The sequence below is a fragment of the Chiloscyllium plagiosum genome, unplaced genomic scaffold (assembly GCF_037043375.1).
Source record: "Chiloscyllium plagiosum isolate Xiang-an unplaced genomic scaffold, Cpla_swu_hap1 HiC_scaffold_2, whole genome shotgun sequence".
Lineage (NCBI taxonomy): Eukaryota > Metazoa > Chordata > Chondrichthyes > Orectolobiformes > Hemiscylliidae > Chiloscyllium > Chiloscyllium plagiosum.
In genome coordinates, this window is record NW_028270140.1 from 122,224,346 (window position 1) to 122,243,380 (window position 19,035).

General features: G+C 41.1%; 1 protein-coding gene and 1 long non-coding RNA gene across 5 annotated transcripts in view; one reads left to right on the plus strand and one right to left on the minus strand.

The window, feature by feature from the left end:
* The window catches only part of pde8b (phosphodiesterase 8B), a 302,418-nt gene that overhangs the window by 47,088 nt on the left and 236,295 nt on the right, over positions 1-19,035 (plus strand). For 2 of the 4 annotated variants that reach the window (XM_043707123.2, XM_043707132.2), the window contains exon 1: positions 7,031-8,671. The exons of the other annotated variants lie outside the window; for them this stretch is intronic. In XM_043707123.2, coding sequence (XP_043563058.1) covers positions 8,402-8,671 — 270 coding nt within the window. In that variant the 5' untranslated portion in view covers positions 7,031-8,401. Of the gene's footprint in view, positions 1-7,030; positions 8,672-19,035 lie in introns of those variants that run through there. 4 annotated transcript variants of the gene reach the window in all.
* Positions 1,925-11,505, minus strand: LOC148151983 (uncharacterized). Its single transcript, XR_015761355.1, has 3 exons — positions 11,384-11,505; positions 8,699-8,764; positions 1,925-2,062 (listed from the first exon to the last, which is right to left on the minus strand). It is a non-coding gene; the product is annotated as an uncharacterized LOC148151983 (long non-coding RNA).

Consider the following 19,035-nt stretch of genomic DNA (forward strand, 5'->3'; position numbering starts at 1 on the left):
CCTAATTGCCTATTTATAGGCAACTGTACCCACAACTACAATAGTGGAAATTGAACAGCATTTTGAATTAACATCTAGCAATGTGCTGCAAAACAACCTCCATTATTATTTTTAATTAATGTCTTACCATACCTCCTAAAAGGAGTTTCCCTTCCCTGTCACTCCCCTATTGGCTGGTATCTCTAAGAATACTAATTTGGTGGATTGATAAAACTGAATTGATCTTTTGATTTGATTTATTATTGTCACTGTACCTATGTACAGAGAAAAATTTGTTTTGCATACAGTACAGGCAGATCATACCATGCAAAGTACATTAGGGTAATAGAACAGAGTAAGGAATACAATATTACAACTGCAGGGGAAGTGCACTAAGAGTGAGGTCAACATTAAATTTAAAACTTGAGAGGTCGATTCAGAAGTCTAATAATAGTGGAGAAGAAGCTGTTCTTGAATCTGTTGGTATGTGTGTTTAAGTTTTCGTCTCTTCTACCAAGTTGAAGAGGTTGGAGGAGATTATAACCGGGGTAGGAGCGGTTTTTGATTATGTTGGCTGCCTTTCCAAGGCAGTGGGAAGTATAGACAGAGTCAATGGGTGGAAGGCTAGTTTGTTTGATGAACTGGACTGTGTTCACAAGTCTCTGTAGTTTCTTACAGTCCTGGGCAGAGCAGTTGCCAGACTGTACTGTGGTGCACCTGGATAGGATGCTTTCTATGAGTCTTTATGGACATACTTACGTTCCTTAGCCTTTGAAGAAGTAGAGACATTGTTAAGATTTCTTGACCATTGCATCAGTGCGGGTGGACCGGGCAGATTATTGATGATCGTCACTCTTAGGAACATGATGCCCTTAACCATCTCCACTTCATCTCCATTGAGGTAGATAGGGGTCTTCCCTCCACCTTGCTTCCAAAAGTTGATAACCAGCTCTTTCATTTTGCTGATGTTGAGGGAGAATTTGTTATCTTTACACAACGCCACCAAGCTTTCTATCTCCTTCCTGTATTCTGTCCCATCATTGTCTGAGATCTGGCCTACAACTGTGGTGTAGCCAGCAAGCTTCTAGATAGAGTTGGGATCAAATTTCATCCAAGCAAATGGAAAGTTGATAGAGACATAGAATCTCATGAAAAGAAGCCCTTTGGCCCATTGTGTTCCTGCTAGTCATCAAACACTCATCTATTCTAATCCCATTTTCTAGCACTTGGCCCACAGCCTTGTAAGCTAATATGGTCATCTAAATGCTTCTGAAATGTCTTAAGGATTCCTGCCTCTATCACTGTTTCAGGCAGTGGGTTCCAGATACCTTCCACCCTCTGGGTTAAAAAGACTTTCCTCAAATCCTCTCTAAACCTCCTGCTCCTGACCTAAAACTGTAGCCCCTGGTCATTGACCCTTCTACTAAAGGGGAAAAATTTCTATCTGCCCTGACCTTACACCTCAGAACATTGTAAACCTCAATCAGGTTCCCCCCACCACCCCCCTCTCCCCTCCCAAGCTCCACCTCAGCCTTCCCTACTCTAAGAAAATCAACCTCAGCATATCTAGTCTTGCTCATAAGTGAATCACTCCAGCCCAGGCAACATCTTGGTGAATTTCCTCTGTACCCACTCCCATCAGTGCAATCTTCTTTCCTATAGTACAGTGACCAAACTGTACATTGTATTTCAGCTATGGCCTAACTGGCATTATATACCTCTCTTCCATAACTTCCTTTCATTTATATTCAGTGCCTTAACTAATAAAGGCAAGTGTCAAGTATCAATCTGTCCTGTTGCTTTCAAAAATCTATGGTCATGCTGTGATCCTCTTATACTTCCTAGGGTCCTACAATTCAACATGCACTCCCCTGCCTTGTTAGTCCTCCCAAAATACACCACCCTCATACTTTTCAGGATTTAACTGCATTTATTCAGCGTATAAGTCCCATAAGACAAAGGAACAGACGTAGGCCATTCAGCCTATCAAGTTAATTCCGCCTATCAAGTTCCTTTCAACATTCAATGAGACCATGGCTGATCCCATCGGTGACAAATGGAATAAGGACATCTGTGTGTAACACTGTTTTAAAAGAAAACACTATGGTTACAGAAATACTTACAAGTTAATGATTAGAGCCCTTCAGACATACAAAACGCCCATTTTACAAATAGCCTCCAACTAGTACACTGCTAAAACAGATTTGATTGCTACATTCAGGACTGTCATAACAATCAGCTGCATAAAGTTGCTGTAATTTCTGGTCCCAGGGAAGCAAAATCAGAAACAATAGAGTGCTAATGAAACATCCAGAAAAGTCAAATATCTAGCAAATAATGTGAAAATACAAATTCTTTGAAATATGGCAATCGTGCATTGAAAAGCAATTCACTTTGCAAAGTAGAATGCATTCAGAAGAGTTGTAATTTTTTAGCTTTGTACAACCAACACAGATACTCAATCACATGAACATATAGATGGAAAGTAGACATACTTATAACTTAATAGAAAATTAATTGGAAGGAAATAATTTGTATTTATTAAGTCCCTTTCACAACTCAGGACTTTCCGAAGTTCTGTGCACCAATTGAAGAATCCTTTGAAATATAGATTTGAATTTTTACTGAGTACTGTGGTTCTCCCCACATACGTTTCCCCTTTGGCCAAATTGTGGGGAGCTACAGAGGAGAAGTAATGCATCAAGGTGAAAATGGCCACCAATATTTAATGGTCAATGGAGGCAGGAAATCCTCCCTCAGAGTTGACAAACCCCTTGGGGCTCAGTACCTCTCCAATCCCTGCAACACCACCTGGGGTAGCATCTACCCCCATTGCCCTTTATGCCCTCAATGTCAAAATTTGCCCCTCTATACCCACTCTCCATGGCTGCTTTTAGTGCCTATACTATTTTCTACCAAACTATAAGTACTCATGTCCCCAGCCCACCACCTTTTGTTCTTTACACATCCAAGCCAACTCATCCAGTATCCAAATTGGGCAGACCTCAGGAACCTGCCTGAGATTGAGTTAAATAAAGTTCTCAGAAGCTATTATTGCCCTCACAATATATACTTAATATAAACTCTTACCAAAAAAACCCATTCAAAACAATAAAATCCTTAATAAAAAAAAACTCATAGCTATTTTTCATCAACCTGTTTGAACAGTTTACAATGCACCTTATAGGACTTGACCTGGAACTTCTTGCTTGAAGGTAAGAGCACTATAACTGTGCCACATATTTATAACACCACATTAAAGACAGCTAATCCCTTAATGAGCACACTGAGCTAAGAGTCTACAGGTGGAAATAATCAAACTTTACAAACACTATAATAATGTACAGAACAACCTTGAGACGAACGAGATGGGTCGGGTGTATTTTGTTTGGATAACTGATCTGATAGTAAACAAGGAAGCATTTATTGGACTTTGAGATCTTGTTTGGATAATCCAAAATTCGGATAATTGATGTTCAGATAACCGAGGTTGTTCTGTAGTTGTGATACTATAAGACCTTTTTTCAAATTCATAAATCCTTTCCAGGCAAAAATTGATAGAGTATCTTCATTCTGCATTGTTAAGAAGGCCACTGCCTTCCATACACCAATCATGTGCAAAAAAATGCCCTTGACATGCCCACCCATCCAGTGCAAATGATGGGTGACAGATATGGGGGCAAGAGTATTCCTGTATTCGTCAGTGCATTTTGATTTGTGGTGCAGTACCTTTGTGTGATTGTCTTTAATGGGAGAGAATAAAATATATTCATCGCAATTACAAAGACTACTAATATATTTTATGCACAATTGAACCTTTTCAAGAGCAAAGCCCAATTGCTGGCCAAATAAATGTGGGAAAGGGAAAAATGCTGGAATGAAACATTAGAGATGAGACCTAGAAGGCAATGTGAACTGGGAGAAGCAAAAAGGAGTGAAAAATGAATCATAAAGTTAGAGTTTCTATACATGGAAAAAGGTTGTTTGGTACATCTCTGCACATTGTTCATCAAGTATCTGTCTGCTGTAGTCCCATTTTCCTGCACTTGGCCTGTAGTCTTATATGGAGTTTCAATTGCTCATTTAAATATTTATTAAATGTCTTGAGGTTTCTATCTCTATGGGCCTTTAGGCCGTGACTTCCATATATCCACCACCCTCTGCTTTTTCATTTTACTCGTGAGACATGGGTGTCACTGGCTGGGTCAGCATTTATTGCCCTTCCCAGCTGCCTTTGAGAAGGTGGTGGTGAGCTGCCTTCTTGAAGCACTGTGGTGTAGATGTGGTGTAGATAGACTCATAATGCTTTTTAGGAGGAAATTCCAGGATTTTCACCTCTCAACAGTGAAGGAACAGCCATATATTTTCAGGATGGTGAGGGTAAACTTGCAAGTAATACCAAGGTGGACAGTGACAGCTTTGTTAAATATATAAAAAGGAAAAGAGAAACTGGACATAAGCCCTCTTAGAGAATGAGACTGGGAAATGATAATGCAGAACTAGGAAATGGCAGAGGAGTTACATACATTCTTTGAATCAGTCTTCAAAGTAGAAGATTCTAAAATTATGAAATATTCAAGATGCCAAAGGACAGGAAGTAAATAAAACAACTATTACCAGAGAAAAAGTGCTATGGACGTTAGTGGGGATACTAATAATAAGTCCACTAAGCCTGATGGGATATTAAAAGAAGTAACTACAGAGAAAGTGGTTGCAGTGGTAGTAATCTTCCTTAAATTCTGGAGAAGTCCCAGGGAATTGGAAAATTGTCAATGTAACACCATTATTAATAAAGAAAAAAAAACAGGTAACTATAGACAGTTAGCTTAATGCGTATTATTGGGAAAATGATAGAGTTTTTAATGAAGGATGTCAAAGCAGAGCATTTAAAAATGCATAGTCTGATCCAGTAGAGTTGGCCTTGCTTCATGAAGAGATTTTCAGAAGCATTTGATAAGATAACACACTAAGCTACTTAAAATAAGAGCCTATGATGTTTCACGCAGGTAGTATGGATAGATGATTGGCTAAGTGATATTAGATAGCAGATTGGGGGAAAATCGGCATTTTCAAGATCGCAACCGATCACTAGTGGAGTGCTACATGGATCAGTACTGGGGCCACAATTGTTTACAACATACATTAATGAGTTGGATGAGGAAAGTGAATACATTAAAGCCAAGATTGCAGATGGTAAGACAAGTGGTGAGGATAACGCAAAGAGTCTGCAGAGGGTTAGAAAGTGGGCAAAATCTTGGCAGATGGAATATAATGTGGAGAAAGGTGAGGTTATGCACTCTGGCAGGAAGAATAGCGGAGATGAATATTATTTAAATGCAGAAAGACTGAAGAAAGCTACAGAACGAAAGGATTTGTGAGTCCTCATCCATGAATCAGAAGGAGGAATAGGGAAGGCAAATGCAATGTTGGCTTTTTTCTTCAAAAGAAATGGAATATAAAAATAGGGAGGCTTTGCTAAAACTTTACAAGACACTCGTCAGACCACAGCTGGAATACTGTGAATAGTTCTGGGCCGCTTATCTAAAGAAAGAACCTGGCACTGGAGGGAGTACACAGTGGTTTCACTAAACTGATACTGGGTGTGGAATGACTGTCTTATATGGAGAGGTTGAATAGATTGGGCCTATTGGAATATGGAAAAATGAAGGTGACCTTATTGAAACAGACAAGATTCTGAGAGACCTTGACTGGGTAGATGTGAAAAGTTGTTTCACCTCCTGGGAGAGTCTAAGGTCAAAAGGCATAATCTCGAAATAAAAGGTTGCACATTTAGGACAGAGATGAGGAGGAATTTCTTTTGAGGCTTGCAAATCTGTGGAATTCCTTACCACGGAAATATGGGGCTGGTTATTAGGTATATACAAGGCTGCGATTGACTTTTAATCAGTAGGGAATTCAGGGATATGGGGAAAATACATGATAGTAAAGTTGGTTATCAGATTAGCCATGATCTCATTGAAAGTCTGAGCAGACTCGCTGGGCTGAATGGACTACATCTGCTCCTATATCTTATCGTGTTTATGAAGGGAAACTTGCAGATGGTGGTATTCCTGTGTATTTGTTGCCTTGTCCCTTTTTGATGGAAGTGCTTGTGGGTTTGCAAAGTGGGTTCAGTAGTGCCTCAGGATCGTCGGTGATTTTCTGCAGTGCATCTTGGAGATGGCACACACTGCTGCTACCGAGCACCTGTGGTGGAGGGAGTGGATGTTTGTGGATGTGTTGTCAATCAAATGGGCAGCTTTGTCCCTTATAGTGTCAGGCTTCTTGAGCGCTGTTGGAACAGCACTCATCTAGGCAAGTGAAGAGTATTCCATCACACTTCTGAATTGTGCCTTGTAGATGGTGGGCAAACTTTGGGGAATCAGGTGGTGAATTACGTTCTGCAAGAATCCTAGCCTTTGACCTGTTCTTCTAGCCACTTTATTTATATGGCAAATCCGGTTAAGTTTCTGGTCAATGGTAATTCCCAGTATCTTGATAGTGGGGGAATTCAGTGACGATAACACCATTGAATGTCAAAGGCAGTGGTTCAATTTGCTCTTGTTGGTAATGGCCATTTCCTGGCCTATCTTTTCAGGCTCATCTCTTATTTCTAATCTGTGCGTTGCATTAGTATTTCTTCCTGCATGTAGTAATTAATATACTCACACTTCTTATTAATTCAAGGAACCCTGGTTAAGTTTAACAGTGAGCCCTCACCCCAGACAGGCAAAATGTTCAGATCTGACTGCATCAATCAGAGTCCAAAACTATTTCGATGAGTTTCAGTGATCCGATATGTTCCTGTTACCAAATACTTTTAGGAGAGGTGAATTAGCGAGTTTTACAGCAATCTGCTGGCAGAAATAGGAATCAAATTAAAGACAGTAATGAGCCACTTAGCTCCAGTTTCTTTGCCGCAAGTTATCTTTCTGACAGCACACAAGTTCCTGTCAGAGACGTGGTTCACCCAAAAATAAATGGAGGGAAGCTGCAAATACATTGAAACATTTATCTGTGGGCATCCTTTTCATTTGCAGAATTGGCTTTATTTCCTGACTTGCCATTTTAAAATCAGTAGGAAAATTATCACGTTATGCTTTAGAATCTGAGACTAGCTAGTACAGTCATTGTCATTTGATAAGAAGAAAGTAGGTTCTGATACTGAGTTAAAAAGGTATTCTCAGCACTATTAAGTATTCATAGTAATATAAGACAGTTTCCCTTTAAATACTGCACCCTTGCACTGGAAGTGCCACTCCTCTTCCGGTGCTATGTGACAGTCCTTGTCTGGATAACAAAATGACCAGTGTGTATGCATTTTGGAAAACGTTTGCATCATTCATTTTCAAACTGACCTAATTCTGAAACAGAATTTCAGTTCAGTGAATTATTCATTCAGCATCTTTGACTATAATATGACAGCTTGAATAAGTGGGCTGCTCTCAGTTTTATGCACATTTAGATAAATTGAAAAGTGTGTCATTTAATGGTTTTGCCATAGAGTACTATTCTAGCCTTTAACATAAATAAAAGAATTGGTATTCTGCACAATCTTTAAAATCTACCCGGTTGTTGTTATTCTGTCAGCTGGCTTTATGGGAAAGCCCAATTAGCCTGTGGAATCTGAGGAACAGCAGGAATCGTGACCGTGACAACATGCCGTGGAGAAATTGAACGGAGAATCTGTCTCTACCGGGATTGTCCCAGTATTGTCAGGTAACTGAGGGGTAAAGCACCTCAATGTTGCTAACGGGAAGTTTGGATGGCCTCTGAGACCAGGTCAAAGGTCAACGTCTACTTTGACGTCACAAACATTGAATTACAATCACAGCTTCTGACAGGGAGCATCGTGGTGAAGTAAGGAGAGCAGATGATTATTCACATAAATCATAGACATTTTCAAGAAACATTTTCTCCCTCTTGTGGATTATTAGCACTTTCATCTGTGCTGAGGAGAAAAGCAGAAGATCTGAGTGATTCAGAGGTACACTGTTTCTGAACAGTGAGAACACATTTAATTTTCTGGATGTTATCGCTGCATAGTCTTGTTTGAAACCCATTCAGTGATTGATAAAAGGAGCATGGGTAAGCCGTTAGGCTTACACAGAATATTAGCAATGTAGACAAAGGTTGTTAGTTGAGGGCTCAGGAGGAACAAGGAGAAAAAAAATGCTAAGAGACAGGAAAGCAAGTGGTGGAGATAGAGAATAATTGATTCTAGAGGGAAGAGTGGCAAGAGGCATAAAAGATTAAAGGAAAGATAACAGACAGATAAACAGAACAGCAACAGTGACAAAGATACAATAAGGAGGGGAGGAGAGTATGGGAGATTGACTGACTGGCTGGGAACAAGGGTGGCAGAGAGAGAGAGAGAGAGAGAGAGAGAGTGCAGTGAACAACCGGAGCTAAGTGGAGAGTGATGGGCTGTGCTCCTAGTATCCATGTTTCTCAAAGTGGAGTGATTTACTGCAGAGATTCGGATGAATCAAACTCCCCACATCAGACCACCACCATCTCCCAAGGCACAGCAACAGTCCATGGCTTCTTCATTAAAACAGATGCTGCTGAATCGCTGCCCTCTGTGTTGGCATACCAGAGTCGGGCAACACGCACCTCCTCCAGACGAGAGAAGAAAGAAAACAGCAACTGCACTGAAGCTGAGACCCAAACCAGCCATACTAGTGTTAAGGTAACAGACTTCGTTTATTCCTTTCACCTTTGTATATTCCAGCCATAGGCTCATGAGGCACTCTGTTGTGATATGTTTAGGATGGTGAATCCCCTGTCAAAAGAAAAACATCTGCTTCAATTTACATTTCAGCATTGCGTAATAATTAACATTAAAAACTAACTTCTGCATATCCAGCAGTATATACGATTGGGAGACATTCAATATATTTTTCAGTCATTGTTTTCATAAAATGTTATTGTTTTGCCTGTAAGGATATAATGTTGAGCTTATTCAATATAACTGCATGGTTATATTGAAAGTGGAGTGTTTTACTTTGAGACTTGAGGGAAGATTGAAAAAACTGGGTATTAAAAATGGAACAGATCAATTTCTTGCTCCATTCCCACATGGCAACAAGTTCTGTTCTGTTTCTCTGGTCGCTGTGTCTTTTACATTAATTATATGGGAATTTCAGAGTGCTTTTGACATATTTCTTTGGATTTTCTCCTATTCGTCTACTTGATTTTGGCAGTACATCCATTGTACCCCAGATATAGAAACTGAGCTAGTTTAAAGTTTGGAAGTATTGCCACCACAATGAATGAAGTATAGAGGAGTTTCTAATTGAGAACTTGGATATACCAACAGAAGATCTACTGCAGTTCAGGAAAATCAGGACAGTATTTGCCTGGGAACAGAAATAACGACAGGTCCTGCCTACAGTTCTGAAGCCTGATAGATTATTCATTGTAGCAATGAATTGTAGCAGAGATCAGTAGGTGAACTCCCATCTCCTTCACCTCAGTGGTTATAAGGTTGAGTGGTTTGCTCAATAGTTACAAAAACCTGTACGATGTTTTATCCGTTATAGGCAGGACATGTTGAGGACAATGTTTCATACTCAGGCCGCAATATCAATGTCGGCTCTAGATTTTCTCAATAACGAATGTCAGGTCTGCCAGAAACTGTACCTCCTTTATTCTACACTGGGCCATTAACATGCAAAAGCAAAATGCTGCAGATTTTGGACATCTGAACTGAAGCCAGACAATCCTCGAAATATTCAGCCGGTCAAACAGCATTTGTAGAGAGAGGAAAACCAAATGAATAGATGGAATCTTGTTGAGGAATCAGATTTGCGCTGTTTTTTTTAAAACAGGAAGGCCGACTTAGCTACAGGTCATCAGGCAGTGACAAGGACCACTAATGGGCCTTTCCTTGGAATCAAAACCCTAGGGAGCCCACTTACTGAGAGCTGACAGCCAAGCATAGATGGGCAGTTCCTATGCTCACCAGTGGCACTAGGGAGGCCAAAAGTGATAGACACGAGAGATCCTGGAGCAGCCTGTGGTAAATAGTAGTGGGGATGGAATTTGCAGGAAGAGTGGTGCGGGAGTGTAGGCGGCAACATCAGTGGAAATAGTTTTCAGCAGGATCCCCCTCCCAATAATCCGTAATCTGCTCGTCTGACCCACCCATAGTCCCACAAAAAAGGTGGGGGTGGGAAGCGACATATAATTGGCTGTAAAGATTCTGAATTAAGATCCCATTGCCATTCCAACTGTCCTACATCCTTTATTCCTCCCGCCAATTAATTCCAGACAGTGAGCACTGAGCAGATTCTTCCTGCGTGGAGGTTATTTGTTGCCACATGAACAACCTGCCATTTACCAATGGCAGGGATGCTGCTAGTTTGCTGGGGGCAAAGGCAGATTACTTTCCCCCTACTTGGGAAATGTTTGCTCAATAGAGGGACCTAAAGCCCTCCGTCTGCTTTTTGAACTGATGCCTCCTATCCAGATCACTAGTATTCCCTGATTGGCTCCAGTCCTCCAAACTTACTTGCCTTTTCCTCCAGGTCTCAAGGGACAATACTATGCCTGAGCTCCTGCTCCCTCCATTTCATTGGTTGACTATCTTCAAGAGTAGAATTTTCTTCATGAAGACACAGTTGAACTGACCTGATTGGCATGAGGTTGGGTCGGGGCACCTGGAATGGCCCTGTGTGAATTGCTGCCAGCTCTCCAGCCAGGGGATGCATCCATTACTGGACTATTAAATTCCTCCTGTTAATGTTCTTCTCTCTACAGATGCTGTCTGACCTGTTGAGTGTTTCCTGCATTTTCTCTTTTTATTCCTTCTTCACTTTTCAAATTTGTCTGTGTCAGAACAATTTCAAAAGGATTCTGTTACCTGCAAACTGTTTTGAGACATCCTGAGGTCATGAAAGGTTTGATGTAAATGATATAATAATTTCTTGGTCATTGGGCGGCACAGTGGCTCAGTGGTTAGCACTGCTGCCTCACAGCACCAGGGTCCCAGCTTCGATTCCAGTTTCGGGTGACCGTCTATGTGGAGTTTGCACATTCTCCCAGTGTCTGCGTGGGTTTCCTCCGGGTTCTCCGGTTTCCTCCCATAGTCCAAAGATGTGCAGTTTAGGTGGATTGGCCATGCTAAATTGTCCATACTGTTAGGAGTGTTAGTCAGCAGGAAATGGGTCTGGGGTGGGTTAGTCTTCGGAGGGTGAGTGTGGACTTGTTCAGCTGAAGGGCCTGTTTCTACATTGTAGGGAATCTAATCTAATTTCCAATAGAAGTTCAGTAACCCATTTTCAACCAGACGTCTTATGCTTATACTTCTGACATCATCAATGAAATGCTGACATAAGTGTACCTCCCAGTGTTAAAGACCAACTCCTGCAGCCTTCTGTCCTGACACTGGAAATCTTACCTGGATCGGCAGCACTGGTGCAATCCCAGTGTAACTTCAACATCACACCTCGTAGATGTCTTGAGTGCTCTGGATCAAATGTGAACATATAACGGTCTACTTTAAGTTTATCCAACCTTTTGAATTGTTCCAGGTTCATGGTTAAACATTTCCTGATAGAAAATAACCAAGAAAACTAATTGAACGCTGACATTTACATCTACAGGACTAGAGTACCAGGATGCCGAAATCAAGTTGAACCAAACAAAACCCTGGTTAGAGCTCACTTGGAATACTGTGAGCAGATCTGGACACATCTTAGGAATGATATATTGGCCTTTGAGGGAGTACAACGTAGGTTTACAAGAATGATAGTTGGACTTCAGAGGTTAAGTTATGGGGAGAGATTATACAAATTAGGCCTATTTTCTCTGAACTTTAGAAGGTTAAAGGAATGGTCTGATTGAAGTCTTCAAGATATTGACAGGAAAAGATAGAGTAGATAAAGATAAATTATTCCCACTGGGTGGGGCTTCTAGAACTAGGGGCATACTCTGTGAATTAGGGTCAGACCATTTAGGAGAGATGTTAGGAAGCAATTCTTCAGTCAGAATCCTCAAGATTTGGAACTTTCATCTACAGACAGCAGTGGATGCTAGATCAGTTGTTGATTTTAAGTCTGAGGTAGATTCTTTTTATTAAACAGAAGTATTAAGGGATAGGGGTCAAAGGCAGGTATGTAGAGTTAGGCTACAGATCAACCATGATCTCGTTGAACAGGTTTGAGGGCTAAATCGCCTACTCCTTTTCCTATATTCCTGATGAGAGTAGTTAAGCTATGTGTGACAGTAGTTCAATCCCAGCTGCCGTATTCCCCAGCCTACTTCAGACAATTCTTTCTTTGTACATCTGTAACTCTCCTTATTTAAGTTGAGGACTCTGTTTTGAGCACCCTGGATGACAATGCGGATAGATATTAAGGTAAAGAAGGAATTATGACAAATGTCAGGGAGATAATACCAGTTGGGAACCAAAAGCAATGCAGAAGATTTAGTGGAGAATAAAAAAAAGTATTAGAGAAGTAAATCAGAGTTATGAGAAATGACCAGCAGCCAACATAAAGTGAAATTCCAAAGTCTTCGTAAAAGCATTAAAATAGTAAGAAATGACCAATGAGACATCGAGCCTAATAGGGACCAAGGTGGGTTTGGAGGCAAGGGGATTGGCAGAGGGATTAAACGATACTTTGAATATGTCTTTACCCAGACGGAAGATGCTTCCCAGGCCCTAGTGTCAGAGAAAGAAACTCTGTCATTAGAAGGATTTAACAATGATAATGAAGAGATGTTGTCTATACTGTTATTGCTTAGGCTTGACAAGACACTGGGACCCCAGATGAGATGCATTCAAAAATTATGAAGAAAGTGAATTGAAATAGGAGGGGCACTGGCCATAATCTGTCAATCTTCCATAGACTTGGGGCATGTCAGAACACTGGAGAGTTGCAAACATCACACCCTTGTTCAAAAAAAGTTTGTAAAGATAGGCCAAGCAATTATAGACCAGTCAATTTGGCTTCTGGAAGCAATTATTCAGGATAGAATTGGAAATTACATAAGGAAGAGCCATCATGGATTTCTAAAAGGGAAATCATTTTTAACTAATTTGCTAGAGTTTTTGCAGAGGCAACAGAGAAAGTCGATAAGGTAAATTCTGTACATGGATATCTGGAAAGTGGTTGCTGCATACCATCCAACAAACTTCTGAGAAAAGTTAGTTTGTGGAATAAAAGGGATGGTAGCAATACAGATATAAATGAGTAGGGTGATAAGAAATAAAATAATGGTGAATGGATACTTTGTAGGTTGGATGATGGCTTGCAGTGGAGTTCCTCAGGAGTTGGTAGAAGAATTTGTATTTCCTGATATATATTTTAATGGTGTGCAGAGGTCAAATTCAAAGTTTGCAGATGACATTAAACTTTGTAAACCGTGGGGAGAACAGTGTTGAACTTCAAAGGAGATTGACAAGTTAGCAGGCTAGATTGAAACGTAGCATATGAAGTTCATTTTGGTAGGAAGAATGCAGACAAATAAATACACAATATGTGATACAGTTCAAAGGGGGCTCGAGCAGAGGGACCATTGTACTCTCTCATTGAAGGGAGCAGTTCATAAAGCATACATTGTTTTTGGCTTTACTAATAAGAGCATAGAGTATAAGAGTGAAGAGGAAATGTTGAACTTGGGATAAGAATATTGTTAGACCTCAGTTGGAGTATTTTCCTATAAGCCCAGAACTGTATACAATGTGCGAGGTTATGGAGATGGCAAATGGAGTTCAATGTAGCTAAATATGAGGTGATGCACTTTGGGAAGAATAACAGGAAGGCAGAGTACTGGGTCAAAGGAAAGATTCTTGGTAGTGTGGATGTGCAGGGGGATCTTGGAGTCCATGTACATAGATCCCCTTAGGTGCCACCTAGGTTGAAAGTGCTGTTAAGAAGGCATACGGTGTGTTAGGTTTTATTCATAGAGGGATTGAGTTCAGGAGCTGCAATATCATGCTGCAACTATAGAAAACGCTAGTGCAACCACACTTGGAATATTGTGTACAGTTCTGGTCACCATATTTCAGGAAGGATGTGGAAACATTGGAAAAGGTGCAGAGGAGATTTACCAGGATGTTGCCTGGTCTGGAGGGAAGGTCTTATGAGGAAAGGCAGAGAGACTTGTGTCTGTTCTCATTGGAGAGAAGAAGGCTAAGAGGGGATTTGATAGAGACATACAAGCTGATCAGAGGATTAGTTAGGGTAGGCAGTGAAAGTCTTTTTCCTCGGATGGTGGCGGCAGCTTGTACGAGGGGGCATAACTACAGATTGAGGGGTGATAGATTTAAGACAGATGTTAGAGGCAGGTTCTTTACGCAGAGAGTGGTAAGGGCGTGGAATGCCATACCTGCCAATGTAGTCACCTCAGCTACATTAGGGAGATTTAAACAATCGTTAGATAAGCACATGGATGATGATGGGGTCGTGTAGAGAGACAAGCTGACAATAGTTCATAGGTCAGCGCAACATCGAGGGCCAAAGAGCCTGTTCTGTGCTGTATTTTCTATGTTCTGTGGTTCTAAAGGCAGAAGAATGGCACTAAATAATAATGCTTATTTGCAGAGATGATGGGCCTCTGTCTGTGCTATGATTCTGTGATTGTTTGAAGTAAACAAAATGTAGTAACAGGGCATGCATCTAATTTCCTCTAATTTCTCCAGCCACTGCAAGGGCCTTATGCACAGCACACCATATGTGGAGCATCTCTGGCCATGCAGCTTAGAGGGACATTGGCAGGCACTAGGATTAGGAATATTGTTCATGTAGAGTGTAACTGAGATCATTGATTGATTGGAGGAAACAATGTTTCCACCTTGTAATTTTTATGTAAGCCTCTGGTCAAAAATATGAATAGATTTAATTAATCAAAAAGATAATGAGCGGAAGTTTATGAAAATTCCTTTAGTTATGTAGGAACTGGATTAGACCACACTTGGGGTACTGTATGCATTTTTGGTTTCCTTATCTCAGGAAAGATATTATTGTCAGAATGACATCACTCCAGAGAGAGTGAAGCAGAGGCTCATCAGACTGATTCCCAAGATGGTAGGATGGACCGACAAGACAAAATTGGGCAAAATGGGTCTATATTCTCCAGAGTTTTCAAGAGTGAGAGGTGATCTCATTGAAACTCATAAAATACTTAAATTGGCAGGATAGGTGCAGGTACGATGTTTCACCTGGTTAGGGAGTCTAAAACCACCTCTTTTAAAAAAATGAGTTATCCCACTTAGGTCAGAGATAAGGAGAAATCTTTGGAATTCTCTACCACAAGCTCAGTCTTTAAAGTCTGACCAAGCTGGAGATTGATAGATTTCTGATTACTAATGTAGTCAAGCAGGAGGCTGTAAGAACAGAGCAAGCCAGGCAATATCAGGGGGTGGAGAAGTCAAGGTTTCGGTTGCAACCCTTCTTCAGGACCGATTACTACTGTCATGCAGGGTTTTTTACATTCATTCATGGGATGCGAGCATCATTGGTTGGGACAGCAGTTATTGCCCATCCCTAGCTGCCCTTGAGAATTTGGTGGTTAGCTATGCTCTTGGATCGCTGGTGTCCATTTGCTGTAGGTAAACTTGTGATGCCATTAGGGAGCATTTTGACTCAGCAAGCTGAAGGAACAATGATATATTTCCAAATCAGGATGGTGAGTCCCTTGGAGGGGAATGTACATGGGTGCATTTATGTGTTCTTTCACTGCCTGTAAACTTTTTGTTACCTTTTGAACTAATATGTTTTGTTATCATTATTTTGTTTCTATTAAATTTTGTTTTATCTGCTTTGGCCACAATCCTGGCCCAGCTAGACCCATAACTGTGAGTCACCTGGTTACATTTTGGTTTAACAGGAAACCTAGCTTGGTTCGCTTGATGGATCGCGCAATCTGACCCAAACATTTGCCAGTACCACCTAAGGAACACTAACATGTAGCTAAATGTCTCCTGTGAGAAACAGGAGCTCTGTTTCATGGGACACTGGCACCACTACCAGAACATGACGGAGCTGTCCAATGAGGTGGACAACTCCAGAAGCAGAATTGAGCCAGTGATTTAGTGGAAAGATTAGGAAGGTGGCAAAATCTTTAACAAGTAAAAGCAAGAGGATGCACCTGTATAAAAACAGAAAATGCTGGAAATACTCAGCTGGTCAGGCAGCGTCCATAGAGAAACAGAGTTTATGTTTTGGGTCAATAACCTACACTGAAACACCAGCAGTAATTTGCTTTTGTAAAGAGAAATTTCCATGAGAGATAAAACAAACCTAAATAGCAATGTAACAAGAAGGGAAAGTATCAAACAGACTGAATCAAAGAGACTTATAATCAGACGGGAAATATATAGTTAAGTAGTTAGTGAATTTTGAGAAGATTGGTACCTCAGGTTGAGGTTCTGGATGTAGGGTTGCTTGCTGAGCTAGAAGGTTCATTTTCAGATGTTTCACCACCATTCTAGGTAATATCATCTGTGAGCCTCTGGATGAAGCACTGGTGATATGGCCCGCTTTCAATTCACCACAAAAACTCATGATCCACTCTCACTAATCTCCTTACATACAGATGAGGAAAGACACCAGTTCGACTGGCACAACACATCCATCCTAGGACAAGCCAAACAAAGATACGCACTGGAATTCCTAGAAGCATAGCATTCCAACCGGAACTCTATCAAAAAACACATTGACTTGGATCCTATTTACCACCCCCCTGAGAAAAAGAACAGGAAATGACATCACCATAGGAAATTACGTTGCCACAATAAATGACATCACCTACCCAAGGAAACCTAAACACATAAATAGAAAGCGGGCCTTACCACCAGTGCTTCATCTGAAGCCTCACTGATGATGTTACCTAGTATGGTGATGAAATGTCTGAAAACGAACCTTTCAGCTCAGTTGTTATAAACATGTTAGAAGGTGATTAAAAATGAAATGAGAGGAACTTCTATTGAAAGTGCGTGAAAATGTCTTTGCAATAATGAACACTGTTCATAAGTAAACTGATGGCGATTGAACCGTTAGCCAAAACTAGCAGAAGGGACTCTGAAATAGTAGCACCAAAGGTGGGAATGGGGGAGCATAAGATCACCCTATATGCTGATGATGTCCTTCTATTCTTGGCCAATCTGGAGAAGTCTATTCCCCGACTGATCCAAACAATTAATTCATCTGGCAGTTTCTCGGGTTATAGGATCAAATTCATAAAATAGGAAGTTATGCCAGTAGGGGGATTAGTGGAGGTGCCTAACTTGAAGGGTGAAATACAATTCCCATTTAGATGGTCGCCAAAAGGTTTGTTGTATTTGGGAATTTTTATTACCCCTTCTTTCCACCAGCTGTATAAGGCTAACTATGGACAATTAGTAGAGAGGATAAAACAGGATTTGCAGCCGGGGAGGGGGGTGGGGGGTACCATAATCATGCTGGGCCAAATAGCCCTGATTAAGATGAATGTCCTTCCTTGACTGCTATACCCCATTTATCCTGTTGGTAGGAGCCCATGGATTTAAACCTTGGACAGTGGAATCTGGCTTTAAGATAAGCTGGACATCGGAGTGCGTCTGGGAAATTTAACAAACAATGAAATTCACAACTGATCTTGGAGGAACTGTTTGGGTGAAGTTCACAGCACAGAAGCAGATAAGTGTATTGTTTTTAAGTATGGCCTATAGAAAGTCTGCAGTAGTGAGTAGAGTGGGTTCTTTCTTGATTATATGTTTTTTGAAATATGTCTCTTGATTAAACTTAAAATATAAGCCATAACTACTAATTTAACCAGGGGCAGTGTTTTGTAGAGGACTAAGACGGTGTTATTTTCTGGGTCTGTAGATTGTGAAGGAGCAAAAATGGCCTTTAGTAGAGTGATATGTACTTCTTGTCAGATGTGGGAGATCATAGAGAGTTTAAGGGTTACTGCAGATTATGTCTGCAATAAATGCTGTTGGTTGCGAATCTTATCATATTGAATGGATCGGTTGGAGAGAGAGTTAGAAGCAATGAGGAATTTGCAATAACAACAGTATATGATGGATGTCAGTTATAGGAAGGGGGGGGGGGAAGTCTCAGATACAGTCACATAGAGGGAGAACTCCAGGAAAGGTAAGAGAGGTAGGCACTGAGTGCTGGAGCCTTTTGTGGATATACCCATTTCAAAAAAGTATGCTGTTTTGGAAAATGTAGGGGGTGATGGATTCCCAGGGAACATAGCATGAACAGCCAAGCTTCTGGTATTGAGACTGGCTCTAATGCAACGAGGGGTACGTCGGGTTCCAAAAGATCAATTGTGTTAGGGGACTGTCCAGTCTGAGGTACAGGCAGACGTCTCTGTGGCCAGCAGCGAAAAATCAGAATGGTGTGTTACTTCCCTGGTGCCAGGATCAAGGATGTCTTAGACAGGGTACAGAATGTTCTCAAGGGGGAGAGGGGCCAGCAGGAGGTCATTGTCCACATTGGAACCAACAATATAGGAAAGGAAAAGGTGGAGATTCTGAAGGGAGATTACAGAGAGTTAGGCCGGAATTTAAAAAGGAGGTCCTCGAGTGTAGTAATATCTGGGTTACTCCTGGTGCTGTGAGATAGTGAGGGCAGGAATAGGAGGATAGAGCAAATGAATGCATGGCTGAGGATCTGGTGTATGGGAAAAGGATTCACATTTTTGCATCATTGGAATTTCTTTCGGGGTAGAAGTGACCTGTACAAGAAGGACAGATTGCACCTAAATTGGAGGGGGACTAATATACTGGTAGGAAGATTTGCTAGAGCTGCTCAGGAGAATTTAAACTAGTAAGGTGGGGGTGTGGGGTAGATTTGGGACCCAGGGAGATAGTGAGGAAAGAGATCAATCTGAGACTGGTACAGTTGAGAACAGAAGTGAGTCAAACAGTCAGGGCAGGCAGGGACAAGGTAAGACTAATAAATTAAACTGCATTTATTTCAATACAAGGGGCGTAATGGGGAAGGCAGATGAACTCAGGGCATGGTCAGGAACATGGGACTGGGATATCACAGCAATTACAGAAACATGGCTCAGGGATGGGCAGGACTGGCAGCTTAATGTTCCAGGATA